Consider the following 25,145-nt stretch of genomic DNA (forward strand, 5'->3'; position numbering starts at 1 on the left):
GACGATGTAAAAACGTTCACCCACACACGCACATTGCGTCGTGTTAACTCGCAAAATTTAGAACGAAACGTAAAAACGTTAAACCAAAGACGTACGTTGCGATGTGTTAAGTCACAAAATTTAGAACGAAGCATAAAGCGAAAAATTTGTAGAAAATGAAAACTAAAAAGAACCAAAGTTGAAAGTAAAAAAAGTTGTGAGGATAGATTTGCAAAAGATAAAAAGTTTTGTGTTAAAAGTAAAAAAAAAACAATAATTTTGGGTTAAAAGTAATTTATGAAATACTTTTGGGTGAATAGTAAAAAAAATATATGCATAACCATTTTTTCTTTAGAAAACACCCAAAGCCAAGATTACAACACATAAGTAAAAAAAATCAAAGTGTTTAAATCGCAAAAGATGGAAACTTTTGAATTAGAAATGAAAAATCAAATTAATGAAAGAGATTAAATTGAATAAGATGGAAACTTTTGAATTAGAAGTGAAAAATCAAATTAATCAAAGGGGTTAAATTACCAAAGATTAAAACTTTAAACTCAAATTGTCAAAGATTAAAACTTCAGGGTTAAAAGGGAAACAAAGATTAAAACTTTAAACTTAACTTTCCAAAGCTTGAAACTTTAGGGTTAGAAATGAAAAATCCAATTTTTTTTTTGGAAAACTCCCAAAACCAATTGTATAACTACTATATGCATAAAGTAGTTGGTTATTAATAAGGTTTAATAACTAAACCCAAATACCCAATACATTTAACTAGCCCACTACTAAGTCTTAGCCCAATAAACAAAGCCAACAAATCATCAAATTTCAAACTAAAATAAAATAAACAAGCCCAAAACCGTTACATATTCTATCCTGCTCTCTTTATCGTCCTTGCACGCTAGCGATCAGAACATCAACAGCGACAACAGTGAACAGTCAGCAGCCGCATACCACCGTAATCAGCCACGGGTAAGTTTCTTTGTTATTTTTGATAATTTTTGGCTGGTTTTTGGTTGATATTATCCACCTCCAGCGGCCTATTATAGCCGCATACTAACCATAGTAGACATGTGCTTCGTTTTGTTTTCATTATGTTATGGTGGGTTATATAAATTAAGTTCTTTTGTTTTACATGACCCGACTCGACCCGAACCGACCCGATACGAACCGATTTTTTATTTATATACCTTGGGGCCTAAAAATTTTAAAAATGTTACGCACCTCCATGGAAAAATTCCTGGGTCCGCCACTGGCAGAAGCTGGTCGGGAAAAGAAACCCTATACGACTCGTATAGGTCTATACGAGGCGTCCTAAAGGGTGTGGAAATAGGCATTGAAATTTATCCAGCATAAATCCCACATGTATCCCACACATCAAAATTTCTCTTACGTATATCCTACACGTATCCTACATGTATCAATATTTATGATGGGCAGCCAGTCTCTCATTGATTTCTTCACACACACTAGAGAGAGAGAGAGAGAGAGATAGTTAATTTACGATAAAGAGAGAGCGCAGGAGAAAAGGGGGAGCTGGTCAATCACCAACGGTCTTCCATGCCAGTTCCCGACCGGAAACAGTTGCAACAACTTGTGGTGGTGCGATAATGGTGACACAGGTTGGCGACGGTGGTCTCTAACCTAAAAACGACATAAATGTGAAAAACTATATTTATGTGTTGATTTACATTTATCAGTGTTGAGGTAATCTGTTTTGTCCACAGGTAACCCCTGTCTACCCCAGTCTATTTCCGATCTCTCGCTTTACGCATTTTATGTCAACCAATTCGATTTAAGGGTTTGAATAATCTCACATGTATTTTTTTTCTAACACCTTACGCTCACCAATTAAGTTTAGAGTTTGAAGGTTCAGTTTAGAAGGTTCTGTGAAGAAAGAATGTGATATAATGGATCAGAAGCCTAAGTTAGTTAAGTTGATTACGTCGGTGCCACTTACGGGTTAGGTTTAAGTAAGAAGGAACAGAGAGTTGTGGAGGATAGGAAGGTGAGTTTAGCAAGGATAGAGACCGGGAATTTTGAAGAGAAGGCTGATTGGTTGTTGCTTGGATGGACTGCGATTATTAGGTTATCAACTATAAAAGTGCCGAAACTTGAAGATAATGAGATTGTCCACTAGATGGGTCTCATTTTCAATTTTTTTGAGGGCCCAAACATAAGGAATGCATAAACCAAACAACAACTTTCAAGTAATCACACCCATGTCTACAAGCCCGATTTTTCCTAGGTTGTTTTTCTATGAATATGGCTTAATTGATGCAATTTGAACATACGGGAAGCGGTTCTTATAAATGCAGCAGAGGACCCCTGGTTGACTAAGAGGCTCTTGTGGAGCATTTGAAGCATAATGATTTTATCTTTACTTTTGAAACACTTGTAGAGATAGTGTTCGATTTTACTTTTTGTTGGTTATTATAAAGCTGCTTTGATGATTATAAACTTTTGCATTGTGTATGTCGAGATGACATTCGATCATGTCAGCAAAGAGGTTTGTATTAATAATTTGTTGTATGTGATTTTTTCTTGCATTAATTGCCAAGTTGTTTGCAGTTTTATCTGAAATCTATCTTTCTAAAAATTGCATACATTCAGAAAAAGGAAAATATCACACCAACTAAGATATAGCTAACATCTCAAAGCTTCCTTCTCAACTCCAAGATATAATTTTGAGAATGGTCCTAAAGGTACGTTTTACCTCTATTTCCTAAGCATTTTTTCAATACAGTTTTCCATTATTTGTTAGTCACCATATGCATAATCAATGATTCATATAAACCATCCACCTGCGTTGTATATACTTCTAATGTCTCACTTAATTACACATCCATATTCAAGTTACTTTTCTATATGCGGGTTAGTAGATATCCTTATGCCAAGAGCTCTCAATGGTATTATGTGTGCTGCAAATTAAATTCCCTTTGTATGTGGAGTCCAACTACTTATAGAGCTTTTTATTCTCATTTATGTGTATGCAATACTCACATTTGTTTCTATATTCATGTCTTATGTCTATAGGTGATGTATTAACCACAAATATTTACACAAAAACAAACAAGTAATACGATTTTAAACACATAGAATTAAGAAGACAAACATGTATAGTGACATTGGATTAGACTCCACTCTTTACTTTGTTGAAACTTAAGTTATGTAATTTCTAGCTGCCATATGTCCATTTCCACTACCATCTTACAACCCTTTCATTGGTCATAGGTGATTAGAGAATGTCACTGAAGTCAAAGTAGAGAGTTGACTTTCTAAATCCTGGTTGTGGCTAACGCAGACTCGCGTAGGAATCTGGTTTATCTGAGTTGCCCTCAGTACAGGTTTGGATATCTATTTCCTATGGATTTTTTTTTTTTTTGTTTTTGGACGACTAACTGCTTTCCACGTGTAAACTCACCCTTTCGGAGCTATCACTACAAGAGAAAAGAGCATTAGGGGCGACATCTTTAGGTGCGACATATAAAAAGTAGCCCCTAAAGGACGAATCCTTGTTTTAGCTTTGGACAACAAGTCATGGCCGTAGATTAGGTAAATAATCCAATGGCTGATATTATTTTTCCCAAGTCGCCCCTAATTGTGAGTTAAAACCCTTGGCGGGCTTGTTTCCCAACACTTCTCCATTTCCCCTCCAAAGCAACACTTCCCCCTTTCCCCTCCAAACCCTACCTGCCACACACAACACTTCCCCCTTCCCCCTCCAAACCCTACCTGCCACGCCACCAGTAGGAAGAATGTGCTGTTCAAATCGCAAGGTTTCTGTATGGTTTATGTAGGTAAGAACCCTAATCGCTTTAATCCTTAAGATTGATGTTCAAATCACAATTATTTAGTGTTGTTTGATGTTCAAATTGTATGTATTCCGTGTATTCTGTTGTTAAAATCACAATTAGGGGGGATGATCTTATGGTCTCGCTTTTCATTTGTTTTTTCAAAGTTACTGAGTGCCTCCACAAGCAAGCTTTTTTCAGTTGAGATATGACACCACATTTAAATTTTCTAGTTAGAGGATTAAAAAAAATAAATATTTTATTGGTGTATTTGATTTTTTTTCAACCGTATCACATTATTTGATTTTTGTCATGAGTTTTTTCGGTCAATTTTAAATTCCTGTACATTAGAAAAAATAAGTGACTAAGAGTTAAAGGAAATTATATATGTCATCAAATTATTTTGTCAAATGCTTATTTTTTTTTTCAAACTCGTCATTATTTATGTCATTCTTTGATGTTAATTAGCTACTGTTGAGTTATTATATTACAGACTTTTTTTTTTTGAACGGCTAACTGCTTTCCACGTGTAAACCCACCCTTTCGGAGCTATGTCCAAAGGCCGACTACTCGACCACCGCTAGAAAGCGTAGCACACCCCTGATGCGCGGAAACCCCGTGGAATAGGTAAAACCGCGCCCCCCCCTTGGACTCAAACCCGGGTAAAACCCCGGGCCAAGCCTTCACCGAGATGTCCAAATACCCAGCCTCAGCCAGGGATCGAACCGGTGCCTCCTAAGAAGACAGCCGGCTTCCCCACCAACTGAGCCAGGGATCGAACCGGTGCCTCCTAAGAAGACAGCAGACTTCTCTCATATTTTGTATTTCGATTAGTTTGAAGGCAATCACCCACTCAAGGCCTCGAGCATTTGTCATGCACCACTAAAAGGTTAGTAAATGAAGTTCTTTCTTGCTCTCCATTTGCTCTGTACACATGTTTTGATTGCGTTAGTTTTATCGCTTTAGATAGTGGTTAAATTTAGCATACTTACTCTAACATATCACTAACTGACTGTTTTCCCTGGTCTATTTGACCCATGTAGACTTGTCCATATTGTGCACCCACTGACGAAAAATCATGGATCCGCCACTGTTGCAAACCATGATCTCCTGATTCATTTTACATCATTATTGTTATTTATTTTGTTTAGATGGTCAGTATATCGAATTTTATCAGTATTTATACATCATTATTGCAAACCATGATCTCCTAATTCATTTCGTTTTGGTCGATTTTTCGGTTCGGTTTCGATTTTTTCAGTTCTTTGTTTCGTTTTGGCCGATTTCGATTCGTTTTTTTTTTGTTCTGTTTCGATCGGTTTTTCCAGATTGTTTTCGATCTTTTCAGTTTTTTTTCGTTTAGATTGTTTCGTTTTGGTTCAGTTTTTGGTTTTTGGTTAGTAAAAAGGTTTTTGTTTACTAGAGATTAAATGTGAAATACGTGACCATGAACGATGTTGTTTTAGTTTAAGCTAATTTGTGGTTTCTCAAAAGTTTGGGGGAAGTGTTGTTGAATGAAGTCTAGGGTTTATAGTTTACTTGTTATCATTAAAAAGATATGTTCAGTTTTGAAGTTTAAAAACCATTTGTTTGACATCAGTACGTTGAAATGGTTTTGATGTTAATCATGGACCTCTAGTGCATTAGAATATTGTTGAATGAGAAACCTAATAAGCTGTATAAACTAGAATATTGTTAAAAGAAAGGACCCAACCCAACCCAACCCAACCCAACCCGACACGAAACCCGTTCTGACCCGGACATGTTCCGACCCGGACTCGTTTCCACCCGTACCAAAACAACTCTTTTTTATAATTGACCTGTTTTGACCCGAACCCGTGTTGACCCATGACCCGACCCGTTTGCCAGGTCTATATTATGTGATTTCTGTTTACAACCCTTTTTTAACAGTTTTTTTTTTTTTTTTTTTTTTACAATTTGAACTAACTGGATAAACATTTTTCTTTACAATATGAACTAACTGGATTCTTATATTCGTAAACCTTGAAAGCATTGAAAGCAAGTTCATGTTATACCATTATAGAACTAATCCTATAAAGTTTTATAAGCCTACTTTGATAAACTTAATGTGAACAACCACAAAACACTATTTTTTTAATTGTTTTTTTTCCAAATAGAACAATTTAAAGTGTTCTGAAACTACCTTTGCTCGTAGGCCTGTTCATTAAAGACTTGCATCTGAAACATAGAAATCGAATTTAAATCAAAAGATATTCATGAGTGTGAGGAGGACCACTGTTTGTTTTGTTCTTGTATTTGTCTCTTTTGCTTTTTATATGACATTGGTTATATTTTGTTCTTGTATTTGTTGTTATTTAATAAATATGTATGTTTTACTGAAATTGAGAAGCATCCTAAATGTAGACAATTGATGGATGGCCTTAATGCGGTATACATGAAGCGTTATAGAAGCCGAAAAGCCAAAGCAAAAGAAGAATTTTTAGCAAACGGAGGGGAAACTGATGTAGCGAGAGCAAGGGCCAACATCCCCAAGGGTATGAGTGAAGAGAATTGGAATAAAACCGTAGACTATTTCTTGACCAAAGAACATAAGGACCGGTCATGTGCCAACACATCAAATCGTCAAAAGCAACTTTACACAAACCGTGGGGGATTGTCGACATATAGTAGTTTTTGTTTCAAAAAAGTAATGCTTTATATATATATATATAGGACAAAGATCCGTTAGGAACCACCCTTTATTGCGAGAACCGCGAGAACCAGTGTGAACACAAACAGTAATAGCTAAAAAAATCTAAAAAACACCCAAAAAAAATTTTTTTTATTTTTTTACTATTTTTTATATAAAAATCGCTACTTTTAGTATCCAAAAAAAAAAAAAATTTTTTTTTTTAAATTTTTTTTTTTTAAAAAAAAAAAATTTTTTTTTTTTTGCTACAAAAAGTAGCGAGTTGAACATAAAAAATAGTAAAAAAATAAAAAAAAAAATTTTAGATTTTTTTTGATTTTTTTTTTATTTTTTTAGATTTTTTAGGTTTTTTGGGGGTTTAGTTTTTAGCATTTTAGCTTGGGGGGGGGGGGGGTGGGGGGGGTTTAGGTTTTTGGGTGGTGGGGGAGGGGGGTTTAGGTTTTTTGGGGGGGGGGGGGGGTTAGGTTTTTTTTAGGTTTTTTGAGGGTTTTAGTTTTTAGCATTTAGCTTGGGGGGGGGGGGTTAGGTTTTTTTTGGGGGGGGGGGGGTTAGGTTTTTTTTTGGGGGGGGGGGGTGGGGGGTTTAGGTTTTTGGGGGGGGGGTTAGGTTTTTTTTAGGTTTTTTGAGGGTTTTAGTTTTTAGCATTTAGCTTGAGGGGGTGGGGGTTAGGTTTTTTTTAGGGTTTTTTTAGGTTTTTTTAGCTATTTTAGCTTGTGTTCACATTGGTTCTCGCGGTTCTCGCAATAAAGGTGGTTCTCGCATGAACCTTACCCTATATATATATATATATATATATATATATATATATATATATATATATATATATATATATTCACTATTTTTACGTATAAGTGTTTGTTTAAAGTAGTCTAATTTTTAATGTTAATAGGATAAGACCAGACTCGAAGCGTTTAAAAATGGTCATACTCTTAAAGATGGAAGGTTTGCCAGCGAGCTAGAGGAGCAAAAATACGTAAGTATCTTATTTAAAGTATAATTTTTATATATATTTATATTAATCTATCGCCGTTGTAAAACACAGGAAGAATTACAAGCAGAGTTTGAGTCCCAAAGTTAACCCAATATAGAAGACGAATTTGGAGAAGGTAGTTCGTCACAAGTGAATTAAGTTCAAGTATTTGAAAAGGTGTTTGGTGCTCGGCGCGGGCATTATATAGGTATGGGGCGTAAACCTTCACTATCTAGATTCGCACCACCGAGTTGTGTTGGTCCTCATGAGAAGGAGCAAACACCTCCAGCACTTACAGAGGTAAAGTTGGATCAACCTTAATATGTTAAATGTTGGATTTCTTAAGTGTGTTACAGTCGTCCCTTTCATAACCCTAGGTGTCCATCTTCTTAATATGCCTGTTAGATCTCTGTTTTATGCTTTTATTCTTTGTACATTTGGTTGTTTATAATACTGCTAGTGATTAACTAGTGGATCTGATTTGGTAAAATTTGGGTTTTTGTGTTTGTATTTGCTGGATCTTTGTTTCATGCTTTTGATAATGTTACTTAGGGTTTTATCTGCTTAGTTTGAATTCTTGTTTGATTATGTTTCAGGTTAATTTGATGAATTGTTTCTTTGGTTTTAATATTATTAGGATTTTTGTATGCATTGCAAAGAAAAGATTTTTTACAAATTTTTTGAAGTTGAAAGAGGTGAATACCTAGTTGAGGTTATCTAACAAAGATCCAGCAACTACAAACACAAGTTTAATGTTTAATATCATCTATTTAGTACCGATTTGGTTAAAAGTTGGATGTCTTAAGTATGTTATAGTGGGCTCGGTTTTAATGACCCATTTGGTTAATGTTGTGCTTGGAAATATGTAGTTTGTTTGAACTTATAATCTATATCTTATTTTGTAGGATTTCCTTGATGGTTTGTTAGAAAACGAAAGTTTTTTAGAACGCCTCTCAAAATTCATGAACTCTAAGAAGGCTTCAAAGAATGGCAATGAAGACAACATGGATGAGGATCAAGAATGATGAAAAAAAGAAACTTGATGTTTATTATGTTTTATTTTAGACTTATAACTTAACTAGACAAAGAAACGTGAAACGTGATGTTATTATGGCTTATTTTTGATTTGATATTGGTTTTATGTTTGGGTTAGAATTGCTGGGTATGTCTCGAAAAGATCAGCAGGTTTTGGTATTTGAAAAAAGGGCAAAAAAATAGAAAACAAAAAAAAATCTAGTTTTTCGAGGAATGGATTTTAGAGGCAACAAAAGTCGTCCCTAAATGTATAAGCGTGAGGTCATATGCTGATGTCATCAATGAACTTTTAGGATCGACAATTGTCGCCCCTAAAGATTCAACACCATTATCGACAACAATTGTCGTCCCCAAAGGTCAATAGTGACGAGGCATTAGGGTCGACATTTTAGCAGCGACATGTCGCCCCTAATACCTTTAGAGGCGATTTTCTGTATCAATAGGGGCGACAATTGTCGCCCCTAAATCTCTGATTTCTTGTATGTCCAAAGGCCGACTACTTGACCACCGCTAAAAAGCGTAGCACACCCCTAATGCGCGGGAACCCCGTGGAATGGGTCAACTCTCACCCCCCGTTGGACTCGAACCCGGGTTGAATCCCGAGCCGAGCCTTCACCAGGATGTCACAACCACTGCGCTGCAGATGGAAGGATTATTTCCTATAGAGTTCTATTAGTTCGGTGAAAATAATATCGCATACTAAACCTGCTATTGGCTTTACATGTTATTTCCAAACAAATAACGAATGAGAAATGATTTTTGCAAAATAAATTGTAGGAGACAACTGAATATCCCAGCCTCAACTTTTACAACAACCATAGATTGCATTGTGTCATGATACAATATAATTTATAAGGGTGTACCTATTGGCACACCAATGTGCCTATTGGAACACCAAACCCTAGTTGAATCAGGGTTTACCTACACTGCGTATAGGTCTATACGCAGCGTATCCTATACGCTGACGCTGCGTATAGACCTATACGTAGCGTAGGTAAAGCATGAATCTCAGAGTAGCCTGATCAGCAATCATTGCACAGAAAACGAGGGTTTATATACGCTGCGTATAGATCTATACGCAGCGTATATAAACCATCTGAACTTTTGAGGTCATTTTGGTGGGTTTGAAGCATCAGTTTTTCACAAAGTTTATATACGTTGCGTATGGAGCTATACGCAGCGTATATAACCATTCATAATTTTGTTTGGTTATTTGGCATATTTGGGTAAAAATTCTCACCAGGTTACAACGTTAACTCGCTTAAAATATATAACAAGTAATTAAAAATATATAATGTCTTTTTATTATTTAGTCGATGTCATCGTTAATTTATTTAGTCGATGTCGTCCAGAAGCGTATAACGTTAAATTTTTTGAAAAGCGTATATACGGTTCAAATATATAATATCGTTATCGAGCTTTTGAAATAAATTATTATACCAAGTCTAGTGTCGTTCGAATACTATAAACGTTTAAATATTATACCGTTAATTATTTCTAAATACTCTAGTACGGTCCGAATATATTATACCGTTTGAATACTATACCGTGCGGTTCGAATACTATAACGTTAAAATATTATAGCGTTAAATAAGTTGAAATACCCGGGTATTGTTCGAATATGTTACACCGTTTATAGCAAAAGTTTTATATATACAACAAAAGTTTAATATATTAAGCAAAAATTTGTACATACATAACAAAATGATAAAATACTATGGCAGTGGATCCTGCTGCTCCTCCTGCTCATGCTGCTAATGCCATTCCACAGTCAGAACATAAGGTCGTGGAGGTAACCCGTCACGCTGTCGGCGCTCCTACAGCTCCGCAACCACCCACTCCATCATATAGTTCAGCCTGTCAACGTCGCGACGTAGCTGCTGATATGATGGGGCAGGACAGAACCCAACATGTCGTGGGAACTCAGGCTCCCGGGGTGGTCCAGGCGGCTGTGGTGGCTCCGGAATGACCATGTCCGACTCATGCTCCTCCGGCACCTTTGGATCGCGAGGGGGATATACCAACTCGAACTGGGCCGACAGTTGTATAAGCGCGTAAGGCAGGCCGTCCGCACCCTTAAACTGCTTCCCGCATGGGAATTTTTTGGTAAAGTGCATTCCCGATATCATGTTCATCCCCATCCGCTTCGGCTGTATCGCCGGGCCTACACACAGGTGGTCATTCTCCGGGTGATAACCCAACGAAAGGGCTATCCTAGTAACGTATGCTCCGCCGTATAACTTTCCGCGCTCCTGTCGATGATGCACAGATGCGAAGTACTGCGCCAACCCGTGTGCGAGAGTGCACGGCCTCTTGTACAAGAGGCAATATTAGAAAAACAGGTCACCGCTCGTACACCACTCTCGGCTCTTGTTTTGAGCGGTGATGGAAGTGGATATCATCTTGTGAAATACCTGCACAACCAGACAGTAAATAATAGTCAGACGACATCGACTAAATAATAAAAAAACAATATATTTTTGACTCGTTACGGATTTCGACGCGTGTAACGAACCTACGCTCGTAACGGACGGACGACGTCGGCTAAATAATACAAATACAATATTATTTTGACTCGTTACGGATTTCGACGCGCGTAACGGACCTACGCTCGTAACGGACGACGTCGACTAAATAATAAAAAGATTATATATTTTTGACTCGTTACGGATTTCGAGCGCGTATGTCCCTAACGAGCGTCGAAATTAAGATCGTCGTTAAAATATTTTTTTTTATTTTTAGTCGAAGTCGAACCGTAAGGCGCGTAGGTCCCTAACTAGCGTCGAAACTAAGTTCGTCGTTAAAATATATAAGTTTTGTTATTTAGTCGACGCCGTCCGTAAGGCGCATAGGTCCCTAGCGAGCGTTGAAACTAAGATCGTCATTAAATTATATTTTTTTATTATTTAGTCCAAGTCGAACCGTAAGGCGCGTAGGTCCCTAACGAGCGTCGACACTAGAATTCTTACAAAAATCTACACCAGGGTGAAAACCGGAGAGACTAGTCGCTCATGGTTGATGCTTCATGAACACCAGGTGATGAACACGAACACCGAACCATGATCTTGAGTCTTGGAGGAATGAAGAAGGTTAGGGTTAGGGTTTGGACGGTGAGTATAGATGGATGGAGATGATGGTGAAATGGGTGAGGGTTAGAGATGATGGAGGTTAGGTTAGGGTTAGAGAGGTTAAGGAGAAGTTAGACGTGAAGGAGATGATGATAGATGGCTTCAAGATGTGATAATATGCTCAAAAACCCGTAACCCCCTCAAAACCCATTCAAAATTGGTCAAAACAAACAAAAAAAAAACCAGCGCATTAACAAACCAGGGGGCGTCAGCGACGGGCAGTCAGGGCGTCGGCGACTCCCTCTCTAGATGCACTTTCTTCCGACGCCCTATTCTAATGTTTACGACAATTTTTTAACGACGGGGTGTGTCCGCGACGCCACAAAGGGTTGTCGGCGACGCAATGTGCAATCCTACAGTGTCGTTTTGTACGTTTCTTGCACTCCGTTGATCCCAAACGCTTCCCAATGCTCCGTAAAGCTCCTGACTAGCTCCATAAACTCTGTTAGAGCTGCACAACACAATTTCTATCAAAGTAGGCCATTTGAAACCAAAGTTTACGTAAAAACACAAACTTAATACGGTAAAGCAACAGGTTTACAACCGCGTATTAGATGGTTTTTTCAAGTTTCTTCCATGCACAGCCGAGAACGAAAAATTTTTTTTTTCGTGTTCGTTCATTAACGAAGGGAACGTGTTCAAGGACAGTTTGCTGGCACAAACAAACACAGATAAAATCGGTGAAGATGGCGGTGGCTAGAGGTGGATGGTGAGAGGGAGCGGCGCTAGACCTTGAAGCCCTAATCGTTGAATGAAGGTCGATAGTATTTTCTGATGTGAATAATGAGAATGAAAGTGGAACGATGCATAAATAACGTGGAGACATAGTTTCCTATTTTATTTATTTAGATAATAAGATAAATAATAATTAAAGAATATTAAAAGTTTAGAGAAAATAAATATATGCTAAAAAATCTTTAATGAACAACATAAACAAACGAACAATAACGAGTGTTCACAAACACATTACCAAACATTCTCGAACGCAATTGAACGAACGAGAGATATGTTCGTGTTCGTTCATTTAACTAACCGAACGAAATTTCTTGTTCATGTTCATTCGTTAATCAAACGAACGAACGTAAACGAACTTGCCGCCGAACAGTTCACGAATTATTCACTGAACGTTCGGTTCGTTTACAACCCTAGTCATCAGTGATAGGCTATCCGACATTGGTAAGGTGGTCAAATTTCATTTTCATTTCCTGGCATGAAGCATGCATAGAATTGAGTTGCTAAGATATGGTGTGTGTGAATTTATTATTAAGATCGATGGTACGTGTTGGTATCAAAATCATCGGACACCCAGGACCATTCGGAACGGACCGGGTTGTCATCGTACTCACAATCACAATCAACCAAATAACAACGTTTGCAGAATTGCATTGTAACAGTAAACGAAAACAGGAACAATGAAACAAACTTACTGCAATTGCCGAATTAAATATAATGCACAGAATCAGTGACTAACTTCGAATAACTTCATAAACTTCAAGTGAATTCGGTACATTTAAAAAACAAAGTTACAGCCCTATATATAACACTGTGAACCGGTGCCTGTTGAAACGACGTATCCCTTAGTGAGGCGATGTGTCTGTGGTAACTACCTTGCCAATCGGTACGTCTTGTTTCCCCTGATATCTGCTGCTTCGGTATTCACATTAATTCATCTAAAACGGGCCCAAACTAAGCTGATCCAATACCGAGACCTTCTGGACTTATACGACCCAAACAGAAAAACATAAACGTGGCCTCAGGCCCAAGTTTGATGCAAACAATAAAACATAATAAGTGTTTGACCCATTAACTAATAAACAATCATAAACGTAAACGTAACGCGGCCCGAACAAGAAAGTCGTGATTAACTTTTGGTCTCCAATCAAACGAACGAACGTAAACGAACTTGCCGCCGAACAGTTCACGAATTATTCACTGAACGTTCGGTTCGTTTACAACCCTAGTCATCAATGATAGGCTATCCGACATTGGTAAGGTGGTCAAATTTCATTTTCATTTCCTGGCATGAAGCATGCATAGAATTGAGTTGCTAAGATATGGTGTGTGTGAATTTATTATTAAGATCGATGGTACGTGTGGGTAGCTCGGTTGTCTTGAAAAAGGTTTGCAAGGGCAGTCCACGCATCATGTGCGGTGGTGTTTGGTTTGAGGATTGTATGTAGAAGATATGTAGAAATCGTATAGTAAATCCACTGAAGTACAATGGAGTCGAGACGTTCCCATGAATCGGTTGAAGGGGCCTTCTCCTTGTCTTTATCCGAAGAAAGGATGCAGGTTTGTGTTGGAGGTGGTCGAACACTAGAAAAGATTTGCAGTGCAGTTTAATGAATTATGACCAGGTGGTATAGTGGTTGGATTCGATGTTAAGGGTGATTCGGATGGTGTTTATATTAGACACATATACAGCAGCATGGAGAGGGGTAGTCATGGTGTAGCCGAAGGAGAAGAAGAGATATAGTAGAGTTAAGCATGGCGTGTAGAAGAGGAAGTAGAAGGTATGGTGGCCGAAATTTTGAGAGGATCCGCAAGGGTTACAATGATACCATGATGGATATTATAATTCGATAATCTCATTGATTCTCCAATCGACCTTTATATAATTCAATAGAAACCCCCATATTCTAGGACATTTATACATGCCAAATACAAATTCCTATAGACAAGGAAACAAATATTACAAATATTATGTATAATCTATTACTAAGAATAAAGAGTACTATTTAGACAACCCACTTTTTGTACTACCATAACAAAGTGAACACCTGTAGGTATTGTTTAAGTCACATTACCAACTTCTTTTATGCTTGCTATAGCGTGCTGGTACTCGTAATGAACAGAACTTCTTTCTTCAGTTTTTTTTTTATTTCGGTTGCTATACCGAGTGTCCAAACTCGAAAGGGAAACCAAACCGATGCTAATCGAATTCTCTCCGCATAACAAACCCGCCACAACGTGTGGGCTTCACCGCTAGTCTTCATGGTGTATATGTAACTCGGCTTTGAGGATGAAACCTTAAATAAGAGGGGCACATTTTTAACACCCAAAAATATAATGTTCATAAAGAGATATATCCGTTAGTTTTTATTGAGAAGAGAAGAATATAAATTGAAGAGTAACAATATATTTTTAACTAGTTATGTTTTAGCAGTAGGTAGTAGGTGTTCTGCTGATTTTGACGTTTTTTTTTTTTGTTGTTATCGATTTTGATGTATGTTTTTTTTTCTGGTGTGTTTGTATTTTGGTTTCTAGCTCATTGCTAGATCCTTTTTGGTTGATTAGCATAATTTTTCTCGCCGTTAAAAAATATGAGTTTTGTCTTTTTCTCTCAAATTTATATTAAATGGCTGATAGGTACATATGACCAACATCTTTATAACAAAAACAAACGATGAAAAAAGAAAAGAACAACTTATGATCAAACAAAGACAAGAACTTCATCGTCACTTGAATATACACGTGTACACACATATACATATATTGGTTAATTTGAGTCATGCCTACCACTACCAGCAAGAACACTAATGGTTTCATTTCTCATCATACCATCAATTGTCCTTCTCTTCTTACTCTTCATCATTCCCATTAGAAGGTTTCTGTCAAAAACCCGCCCTCTTCCGCCCGGACCACCCGGATTACCCATAATCGGAAACCTGCACCAGCTCGACACATCCGACCTCTCAGACTACCTATGGCGTCTTTCAAAACGTTATGGCCCGCTAATGTCCCTTCGCCTTGGTCATGTCCAAACTCTCGTTGTTTCTTCGGCAGAAATGGCAAAAGAGATCATGAAAACAAATGATTTGGTCTTCTGCACAAGGCCGGCTTTAACTGGCCAGAAGAAATTATCATACGATAACAAAGACATCGCTTTGTCACCGTACAATGAGTATTGGAGACAGATGAGAAAGATCTGCACCCTTCATCTCTTTTCCATGAAACAAGTGAACTCATTTCGTTCAGTTCGCGAAGAAGAGGTGTTTGACATGATAGACAGGATAAAGACTCAAAGTTCTATGAAACAAGTAGTGAATTTGAGTGATGATGCTATGGTTCTCACTAGTAATATTATTTGCAGGGTGGGTTTTGGGAAGAGACCATCTGCATACAATAATAGAAAAGATGGGACACGAATGTTTGAACTTATGTCTGAGTTTCAAGAGGTACTTACTAACTTCTATTATAGGGATCATTTTCCTTTAATGGGATGGCTTGATGAACTCAATGGAAGCATTGCTAGACTCGAGAAGCTCTTTAAAGACTTGGATGAGTTCTATCAAGAAGTGATTGATGAGCATTTAAATCAAAACCAACAAAACAAAATACAAGATGATATGGTTGATATCTTGCTCAAACTCAAGCAAGATTATGCAAATGATCTCACCTTTGATCATGTAAAAGGCATACTAATGGTGAGAATTTCACTTTCATCCAGATTTTTTTATTTGGTGACTAGGAGATTGATAGCGTTTCTAGGAACTTTCTCCAAGAAACATTTATCAATCTCCTAGACCACCTAGCTAGAAATAATAGAAACTCCTTTCATCCCTCATTTCATATTAAATTGCTGATTCTTTTTTTGAAGGATATCTTGTCAGGGGGGACAGAAACAAGTGCTTCAACAGTTGTCTGGGCGATGACTTTGCTCATCAAAAACCCTGATTCTTTGAACAAAGCCCAACAAGAAGTGAGGAATGCAGTCGGAAAGAAAGGGAAAGTAGATGAAGAAGATCTTGATAAGCTTGAGTATCTAAAAGCAGTAATCAAAGAGGCACTTAGACTATACCCAGTCTTGCCACTTTTAATCCCTCGTGAATCTAGAGAGCGATGTGTTTTAGAGGGATACGAGATACCCAAGAAGACGCTGGTGTATGTGAACGTATGGGCAGTAGGGCGAGACCCTAAATGCTGGGAACGACCTGAAGAATTCGAGCCAGAGAGGTTCATGGGTAGTAGTGTTGAGTATAAAGGAGCAGATTTCGAGTGGATCCCATTTGGGTCTGGTCGGAGAGGCTGTCCAGGGTTGTTGTTAGGAGCTACAACAGTGGAGTTGGCTCTTTCAAATCTTCTATATTCGTTTGATTGGGGATTGCCTGAAGGGACTAAAGACATTGACACATTGAAATCTGAGGGGACTGTAGCGCATAAGAAGATTGCGCTTCAACTAGTGGCTAAGGTTCCCGATATTATTGACTACAAGAGTTCACGACACCTCAATGAGGCCATGTGAAAATTTAAAGTTATTAGTCGTTCGAAGAGTCTACGTCGGGTCATGAATGGTGTCTGGATCTTGAGTTTGTTTTGAGTTTGTTTCCTGTTTCTATGTGAAGTTTGGTATTTACTATTTCTCGTGTAAACTATTATATTCACAAAGTAATAAATAGCAACCATAGTGCACCTGCGGAACTTGGCTTCAACTAAGGCGATTGATTGATGCACACCTTATGAAGCATGACACACTAGCTAACCATTCGTTTCTCATCTTAAGTTTGTTATTTACTATTTCTTTGATGCATTGTAATCCGTTGACTATTTAAACAGCTTTGGTCTCTTGAATAAATTATCATTTTTTCGCGTAAGGAGTTTGAGAAACACCGAAAGGGAAAAGAAATGAAATTAAGTTGATCACGAGGAGGTCAACAAGGAAGATATTAAGGAGTATGTTATTTGGAAGAAACCGATAGGAACACTAATGAGGCTCATGAGGAATTGAGATTCAAGGTATGGTCTTATGTGAAAGAAGGCTCATCATCAGGTGAAGCATTCATTGAAGAAATAACTCTTGAACATTGTATTGACTTTCTAGAGTTGGTAAGATTCATGTACTATTAATGACGTTTAAAATTGTATTTCGATTAGAGTATACTCTTCTGCATTATTTCATGTAATATTAATGACGTTTGAAATTGCATTTCGTTAAGAGTATACTCTTCTACACTATGGTTCATGAAAGATTATCTAGAGATCCACAAGAGTTGAAGAGATCCAACCATATGTATCAAATGGAGATGAATTGAATTCGAGAAATCTCTGTATAATGGTCGGCGGAGAAGGTGGACATGATGAAGTTACAAATCAAGAAAAGTGGGAGTTAATTGTGATAAAACTTGGCCATTCTTGGGATGTGGCTATCGGTCTCAAGTTAATCTACATTAAATATCTTGACCTCTTTGAATTATATTTCTATATGATGAAGCTAAGGGCAAAGTTGAAAGAACAAGAGAGAAAGGAACTCGAGGTGATTTATGTTAGTTTATGTTAGATTTTCATGTATTTTAACAAGGTTTCTTCCATGAACAACTTGTACTTTAATGATCTTTACATAATGAGAAACAAGATGAAGAGATCTAAACACATACTACTAGCACAAGGCTAGGGATGATCTTGAAGAAGAAAAGAAGAAGATGAAGCTTCAACAAGTGTAAGAGAGCCTCCTTGATGATCTTCAAACTTGCTAACACCTTAGACCTTCATGTCTTGCATCTTAGAGCCCTTGGATTAGTTGTTAGAATTTTTGAAAGTGGGGATGATGAAGAAGAGGGGAGGGCCGAAATTTTCAGGGGGAGAGAGTGTTCTTGTGTGTGTGTTTTTGAAGGTGTGATTTATGATAAGGATTTTAGCACAAAGGGTCCTTATAATCTCTTATTGATGCATTAACCCAATGGATAAGCATTTGGCATCTTTGACTTAGTTGACTAGGAGAAGCAAGGGTAGCATGTGGGCCCCCCTTAAGGGTGGACGGCTTTGAGAAGGGGGGGGGGGGGTCTTGGTTGGTTTAAAATTTGCTCAAGTGTTTAATTAAGTTTGTATTGTTTGTATAATAAGCAAGTATTATGTAAGTATGATATAATTAGGTTAATGCAATGTTAACTTGTTCACTAATATGCATTTTGATAGTTACCGGTTGGTTGTTAAACGGATGAATTTTGCGCTTGCGATTCGCTTAACGGTCACTTATGGGACTTTGTTTCGTAACCTAATCTGATAGCATTAGGGCATATCCAATGCCTTTGATACTATTTATGATATCTAACATCATCTGTTAGTCATCCATGCTCCCAACAATTATTAAATTGTTGCCGGTTTAGTGCAAATTGCTAATTTATGGCTGGGATCGGACAAATTAAATGTTTGTATATTTTCTGGAAAATTATATCATGTTTCCTTGCTTTCCCACTTGGGGTTGTATGTATATATCGTGTTGGACATGATTATAAGTCATATACTTTCCGTTTAGGGGAATATGAGAACCCTCCTGACACGACTAGTCTAAGCAGATAATCTACCAACGGTCTTTGTAATAGTTTGTATCGCATCGCGACATGACGAATACGATCATGTGATATGCAAATACATATGTGTTTCCTAGGATTGCTAGACTTATGAGACTCAATCATTTCATAATTAAGTCTAATGCACGTAATTGTATATTTAAACAATGATTAAGTTGTATGGAATTACTTGTATGGAATTAAGTTGTATGGAATTACCAGTTATTTTGTTGGTTGTCATAATAGTGAGGCTATCTGATCGATTAGACACTGATCACTACACAACACTCTCACTTTGATTATTTTTAACACTTTTAGTTACACTCAATCACAAAATCAATCATACTCACACTACCTCACAAAACTATCATGCATTATTTAGCATTAAATTATTATGAATATTACACATCAAAATCAAAGTCACTAGGTAGATGTATATAAAATGCCACTAAATAACTAATATAGAAATACTAATGGTTATAAAGAGAAACATGAAACTTTCAATATTGTGATATGTGATATTGAATAATTATGAAACATGAAGTTTTCATTAGCAATTAATATTAATAAAATGATAATGAAGAACTATGAAACTAATATGCAGGTTTATTTTTGTGTTTTTTTTTCTTCTAGCTACTAGCTTTTCATAACAATAATCATAAACTTAATAAGACATACATAATATGTTTATGAAACCCTTAAATATTATAGTATGTAATACATAATTAGTATCAACCAACTTTTTTCAAAAAACTACATTTATCTATGGTTGATAAATAATATCATAGAGATCAAAAAACTTTATATATATATATATATATATATATATATATATATATATATATATATATATATATATATATATATATGGGATCGTTAAAATGAAAACCACCTCTAGTTGTAAGAACCATGGGAACCACTTTCTGGCCCTTAGATCAACTAGATGGATGGATGTGATTAAAAGTAGTTAATATTAATGTTAAAAGCTTTTTTTCTTATTATTTCTTTAATATTATAATTCAAAAGGGTATTTAAATAAAATCACTCTATTTTGTCTTTTTATATATATTAATTTTAAATTACCTTTTTTGTCCTATTCATTAATTAGTTTTTTAACTTAATTATTTTTTATTTATAAACAGATTTTTTTGTAAAACAATTTTTTGAAATCAAATTTTTATTATAATTTTTTTAATTTTTAAGATTTTTACGCCCGGCCTTTTCACGCCTCGTTTTTTGACGCGCCGTTTTTTCGCACGGCTTTTTTACGCGTCGTTTTTTTAACTCGCCGTTTTTACGTTTTACGCCCCGGTTTTTTACGTTAATGTTATTTACGTTTTACGCGCCGTTTTTTTGCGTTTTACGTCCCGGTTTTTTTACGTTAACGTTGTTTACGTTTTACGCGCCGGTTTTTTGCATTTTACATCCCGGTTTTTTACGTCAACGTTTTTTTGCGTTTTACGCGCCGGTTTTTTACGTTAACGTTTTTTTACGTTTTACGCGCCGGTTTTTTACGTTAACGTTATTTACGTTTTACGCGCCGGTTTTTTGCGTTTTACGTCCCTGTTTTTTACGTCAACGTTTTTTTACTTTTTACGCGCCGGTTTTTTACGTTGACGTTTTTTTACGTTTTACGCGCCGGTTTTTTGCGTTAACGATATTTTACGTTTTACGCGTCGGTTTTTTACGTTTTACGCCCCGGTTTTTTACGTTTTACGCGTCGTTTTTTTCGTTTTACGCGTCGGTTTTTTATGCGTCGGTTTTTTACGTTTTACGCGTCGGTTTTTTACGTTTTACACGTCGGTTTTTTACGTTTTACGCGTCGGTTTAACGGTTTAACATTTTTTTTTTACAAAAACATAATTACGCAACACGAACGCACCCAGAAAACGAAAAACTTTTTACGTTGTAAGTTTTACGTAAAACTTTTTACTTTTTACGTTTTACGTAAAACTTTTTACGTTTTACGTAAAACTTTTTACGTTTTACGTTTTTACGTTAAACAGTTTACGTTTTACGTTAAAAAGTTTGCGGGGTTAACATTTTTTTTTACAAAAACTTTTTTACGCAAAAACGAACGCACCCAGAAATCGCATACTCGGGAGGTGTCTCAGATATATCGTTATCATCATCGACTAGAGTGGAAAAAATACAAAAACATCAAAACAAAGTGTATCTCGAAAAAAAAAACGGGGTTTGGCTCAGATTATCCGATAATAAAAAGGCTGCAAAAGTGGGGTTGCAGGTTAAAAAAACCTACCCTCCGCCGTCCTTGCCACGCCATCGTCATCTAAATCTACGTTTTTCTTTTTTCATCATCGCCACTCAAAATCACAAAACAACTACAGTAAACAAACAACTAAAGGTCGACGGGCATCATCGGTGAAAGTCACCTCCGCCGGCACCAACGCGAGCACCATGGGGCACCACCGGCATCGGGCGGGCACCATTCAAATCATTTCCCCTTCGACAGCAAATGTCAACAGCAAATGTCAAGAGCATCAAAATTGACATTCAAATCATTTCCCCTTCGACAGCAAATGTCAACAGCATCAAATATCTATATGAAATCAAAAATATATATTTGAAAATCAAAAGTCAGACAGAAACCTCAACAGCAATTGCAAAAACAATCCATTTGCAAAAATTTTCCTTCGAAATCAACTTGCAAAACCATCTATTTTGAAATCAAAATTGACACACACAAAAGCAACGTTCAATCTCCCCACATAATCCAATAATCACACACAAAAGTAAATTTAACTCACCATTTTTAACCCTATGCCGGCATCGTTACAGGCCCGCAACCACCACAGACCACCGCCGGCATCACGCGCCGCCACCACGGTTAGGTGGCCGACCGACTACTGTAGAAACGGAGGGGCCACCGTTCTCCCCACAAAACCACCGATCTCTGCACAAAACCCCCACCGTTCTCCCCACAAAACCACCACCGCCTTCTGCCTCTGCACAACTCCCACCAAACCACCGCCCCCACCACCGCCTTCCGCCTCTGTTTGGGGCCACCGGTTCAGATCTGAGCAACCCTAACCCATTTCTAACCACTGCCTCCACACCCGTTCAGATCTGAGCAACCCCCCATAAAGTTTGATGGTGAAACGAAGAGAGAGAAAGTAGAAAGAGGGGGGTAGCCGGGTGGTAGTAGTGATCAGATGGTAGTGAAGCAAAAAATATACAGAGTTTACCGAACTAGGGGACCGGAGAAGGAAGGGGTACAGGAGGGGAGGAGGGCGGAGAAGGAAGGGGTTACCGGACTTGTGAACGAAGCTTTTTTGGGAAAGAGAGAAATGAACAGCTTTTTTGTGGGGTGATGGATTTATGTCTGTAAGTCAGACTAAAAATGACACATGACAGGTTTTAAGTAAATGACCAATATACCCTTTGAGGTGGTAAAATCTGATTGGTGGAGAATGGTTCTCGCGGTTCTTACATCTAGGGGTGGTTTTCATTTTAGCGGCTCCCTATATATATATATATATATATATATATATATATATATATATATAGATTAATGATCCTGTAAAAAGGATTAATAGTGTGAGAAGTGTTGGGAATAATATGGTGTTGAAATGTATCCTTCAATTTAATTAATTAAAAAGGGTAATAATGTAATTTACTTCAAAGTTTAATTCATAGATAAAATATTCTTTGTAACCTCTAGTGAGTTATTTTAGGTTAGTGATATAATTTTATTTTTTACAAAAATTTAAGAATTCAGTTTTATATACCAACTCAGAGATTTTATAAATCATTATCATCTGGTTCATAGAGATCGAAAAAAATTACGGTTCGTATTTTTTTGAATCATCAGTTCTTATTTTTTTAATCACCAGTTCGTATAAAACACCATACAAATTCCAGAAAACACAACAACTTGAATCGTAATACAACCATGGTGTTCTAACATCTGGAATGATTTTTGTTAAAACACCATGACTGTAATCACAATACAATGTTACAGACTCTAGATGTTAAAACACCAGGACATGAATCATAATTCATTATTTGCAACGTTATGGTGTCTTGTATACGTTCATGGTGTTTTTACTGTAAAACACAACGCCTTGAATCACAATACAATTAAAACACCATTGTATGAACATAGACAAAACACCATGGACTTAAACATCCGATCGGAACTTATTTTTTTCTCTATATAAGCATAACCCAAAGGTAGAACCGGCCAAGAAGGAGGCGGCGGCGGTGCTTGGTCGACGGTAGGTGGGCGGCGACTTTAAGAGGGGAGCCGGCCGAACTTAGGAGGGAAGCTAGAGTTTTTTTGTTTTCATAAAATGTGTCTCTAGGGTTTGCACTTTAATCATCTTTTTAGAAAAGAACGGAGGCTTGCATGGGCATTGCATGTGGGTTTATAAATTAAAAAAATGTTAAATTTACCTTTATACCCTTAATTTAGAAAATTAATTATTTTAATGGTAAATACTATTTACAATTTTGCCATTATATTATTTGATTGGAAAAATGATCATTTTTACAGATATAATCCATTTCTTTTGTCTAAAAGCGCTTTAGTAAAACTAAATATAATTCTTGACTTAACAAAAAATTTTATAATTTACAATATGGATTTTATATTAGAGAATTAATACAATGACAATGGTAGTAAATCTAAGCATAATTAAAATTGTATGAATTACGGTATAGAATTTGTTTGAATGAATCAACACAAGAACCTTATCCTATATATATATTATTACGATAAGGTTTGATAGGTTTTGAGGTAAATTACAAGAAGCAAGTTCATACGCTTGGGAATTGATTAAGCTAGCAAGCTCACAGGTTCTTGGACTGTGGTGTGTTTCTCGGAGTTTGTTTGTCCTCAGGTTACTAATTGGTTTACGGGTTTCAAATCTGGTTCATTGTCTTTGATTTAAAAGGTTTTCTCACAGACAACTAAATATATTTGGCGAAGCAGTTACAAGTCTATTGTCTTCTATATCCACGTGTCAGAAGACAACTAAATATTAACGTGAGAGTCAGTTACAAACTTCGGACTGTGCGTTCAAGAATGTTCTCACACCTAAAATCACACTCTTCTCCTACTTTTTCAGAGGTAAATGCATCTCTATGTCCTCAAATTTGCATTTGGCACCTTTGACTTAGTTGACTAGGAGAAGCAAGGGTAGCATGTGGGCCCCCCTTATGTCACACCCCGATTTCCACGTGTCTCACCGGTGGGCCCGGTGGGGGATTACCGTGACGATGTTGGCAACAATATAGTCAAACCACACAATTATATAAATGCACAGCGGAAGCTTTAAAGATAATATATACTTCAACCTCTGGTTGTAATATCAAATGTATTACAGAAGTCGAATGTATCCACAGTGGATCAAAATAAATAAATATTGTTCATTCAGATACGGCATCGAGTTTGCGAGACTATTCGTGATGCTTAGGAAGCTTATACCAGCCAATTTCGTATAGTATCTGCACTTAATCTTTTTGGGGAAAATACGTCAGTTTACACTGGTAAATACATTCAACTGACACATTTGAAAATGTTTATTAAAATTGATTTGAATGCACAAGGCACAAACTCTTTTATAACTTGGGAAAATTATTAAAAATCTTGTGAACGTTTTACATGTCCTTTTATGCGTTCAGTAGCCCGGGTCGTGCCGGGTTAAAGATTTATAGACACACCACATTGCGTAAAACCTTAGTATAGAAACTAACGGCTACGTCTTTAATTAAATGTCGACAATATATACCGGGTGTACGCCTACACCGGGATGTCGATGGTCGTGGCCATTTCGTAAAATGATGCCAAGGATATCCGGGACAACGGTCATTAAACCCCCCAAAGGCTTTTAAGAAACAAAACTGCTTAAATGAGCCGATCATATTATTTAATTAACCACCTAAGCGATGGAAAAATATAATGCTCAATCAAGCGGTATTAATATACCGTAACCCAAGCCCATATAGGGGAAATAAGTTAAAGTATTTACCTTTGCAAGTATTATTCCTTAGTTTGATTAAATCACCGATAGCTTTTACTGGGCTCCTAATCTGGAACGAAGGTTTTAATTAACCTCTTAGAATCCTAACGGGTCTTTATATTGGCCGTAGCCTAGACTGGTTGGTTCCGGAATATAAATATGGTTTAATCGCGCGAAAAGGCGAAAACCGAGAATGGAATGTGATTCTGCCCCAAACAAGTTCAGAGACTTGTTTTATATGGGTTCAAGGTTCACACTCTGGATTTTGGGGTTCAAATAATATAATTTGACCCGTATC

The 25,145-nt window shown here is 36.9% G+C and overlaps 2 protein-coding genes across 4 annotated transcripts; both read left to right on the forward strand.

Annotated features, from left to right (window-relative positions):
• The first annotated feature begins 1,500 nt into the window (after window positions 1-1,500).
• On the forward strand, window positions 1,501-8,546 carry LOC110936481. Of its 3 annotated transcripts, none has more exons than XR_004891084.1 (8): window positions 1,501-2,488; window positions 2,593-2,684; window positions 3,214-3,779; window positions 4,267-4,662; window positions 6,159-6,421; window positions 7,334-7,417; window positions 7,487-7,714; window positions 8,320-8,546. XR_004891084.1 is itself a non-coding variant. In XM_022178876.2 (4 exons), exons 1-3 carry the CDS (start codon window positions 6,166-6,168, stop codon window positions 7,520-7,522), a joined length of 396 nt encoding a protein of 131 aa, XP_022034568.1. In that variant the 5' UTR covers window positions 6,132-6,165; the 3' UTR covers window positions 7,523-7,714; window positions 8,320-8,546. The 3 variants fall into 3 exon arrangements, 1 of the variants encoding a protein (XP_022034568.1); XR_002590055.2 differs by having other exon boundaries at window positions 1,504-2,488; window positions 6,159-6,441; XM_022178876.2 differs by lacking the exons at window positions 1,501-2,488; window positions 2,593-2,684; window positions 3,214-3,779; window positions 4,267-4,662 and having other exon boundaries at window positions 6,132-6,441.
• A 6,537-nt stretch (window positions 8,547-15,083) lies between these two features.
• Window positions 15,084-17,009, forward strand: LOC110936482 (cytochrome P450 71A1). The gene is made up of 2 exons (XM_022178877.2): window positions 15,084-16,004; window positions 16,178-17,009. Exons 1-2 carry the CDS (start codon window positions 15,117-15,119, stop codon window positions 16,820-16,822), a joined length of 1,533 nt encoding a protein of 510 aa, XP_022034569.1. The 5' UTR covers window positions 15,084-15,116; the 3' UTR covers window positions 16,823-17,009.
• The last annotated feature ends 8,136 nt before the right edge of the window (window positions 17,010-25,145 follow it).

This window comes from Helianthus annuus, chromosome 4 (genome assembly GCF_002127325.2).
Source record: "Helianthus annuus cultivar XRQ/B chromosome 4, HanXRQr2.0-SUNRISE, whole genome shotgun sequence".
In the NCBI taxonomy this organism is placed as follows: Eukaryota; Viridiplantae; Streptophyta; class Magnoliopsida; order Asterales; family Asteraceae; genus Helianthus; species Helianthus annuus.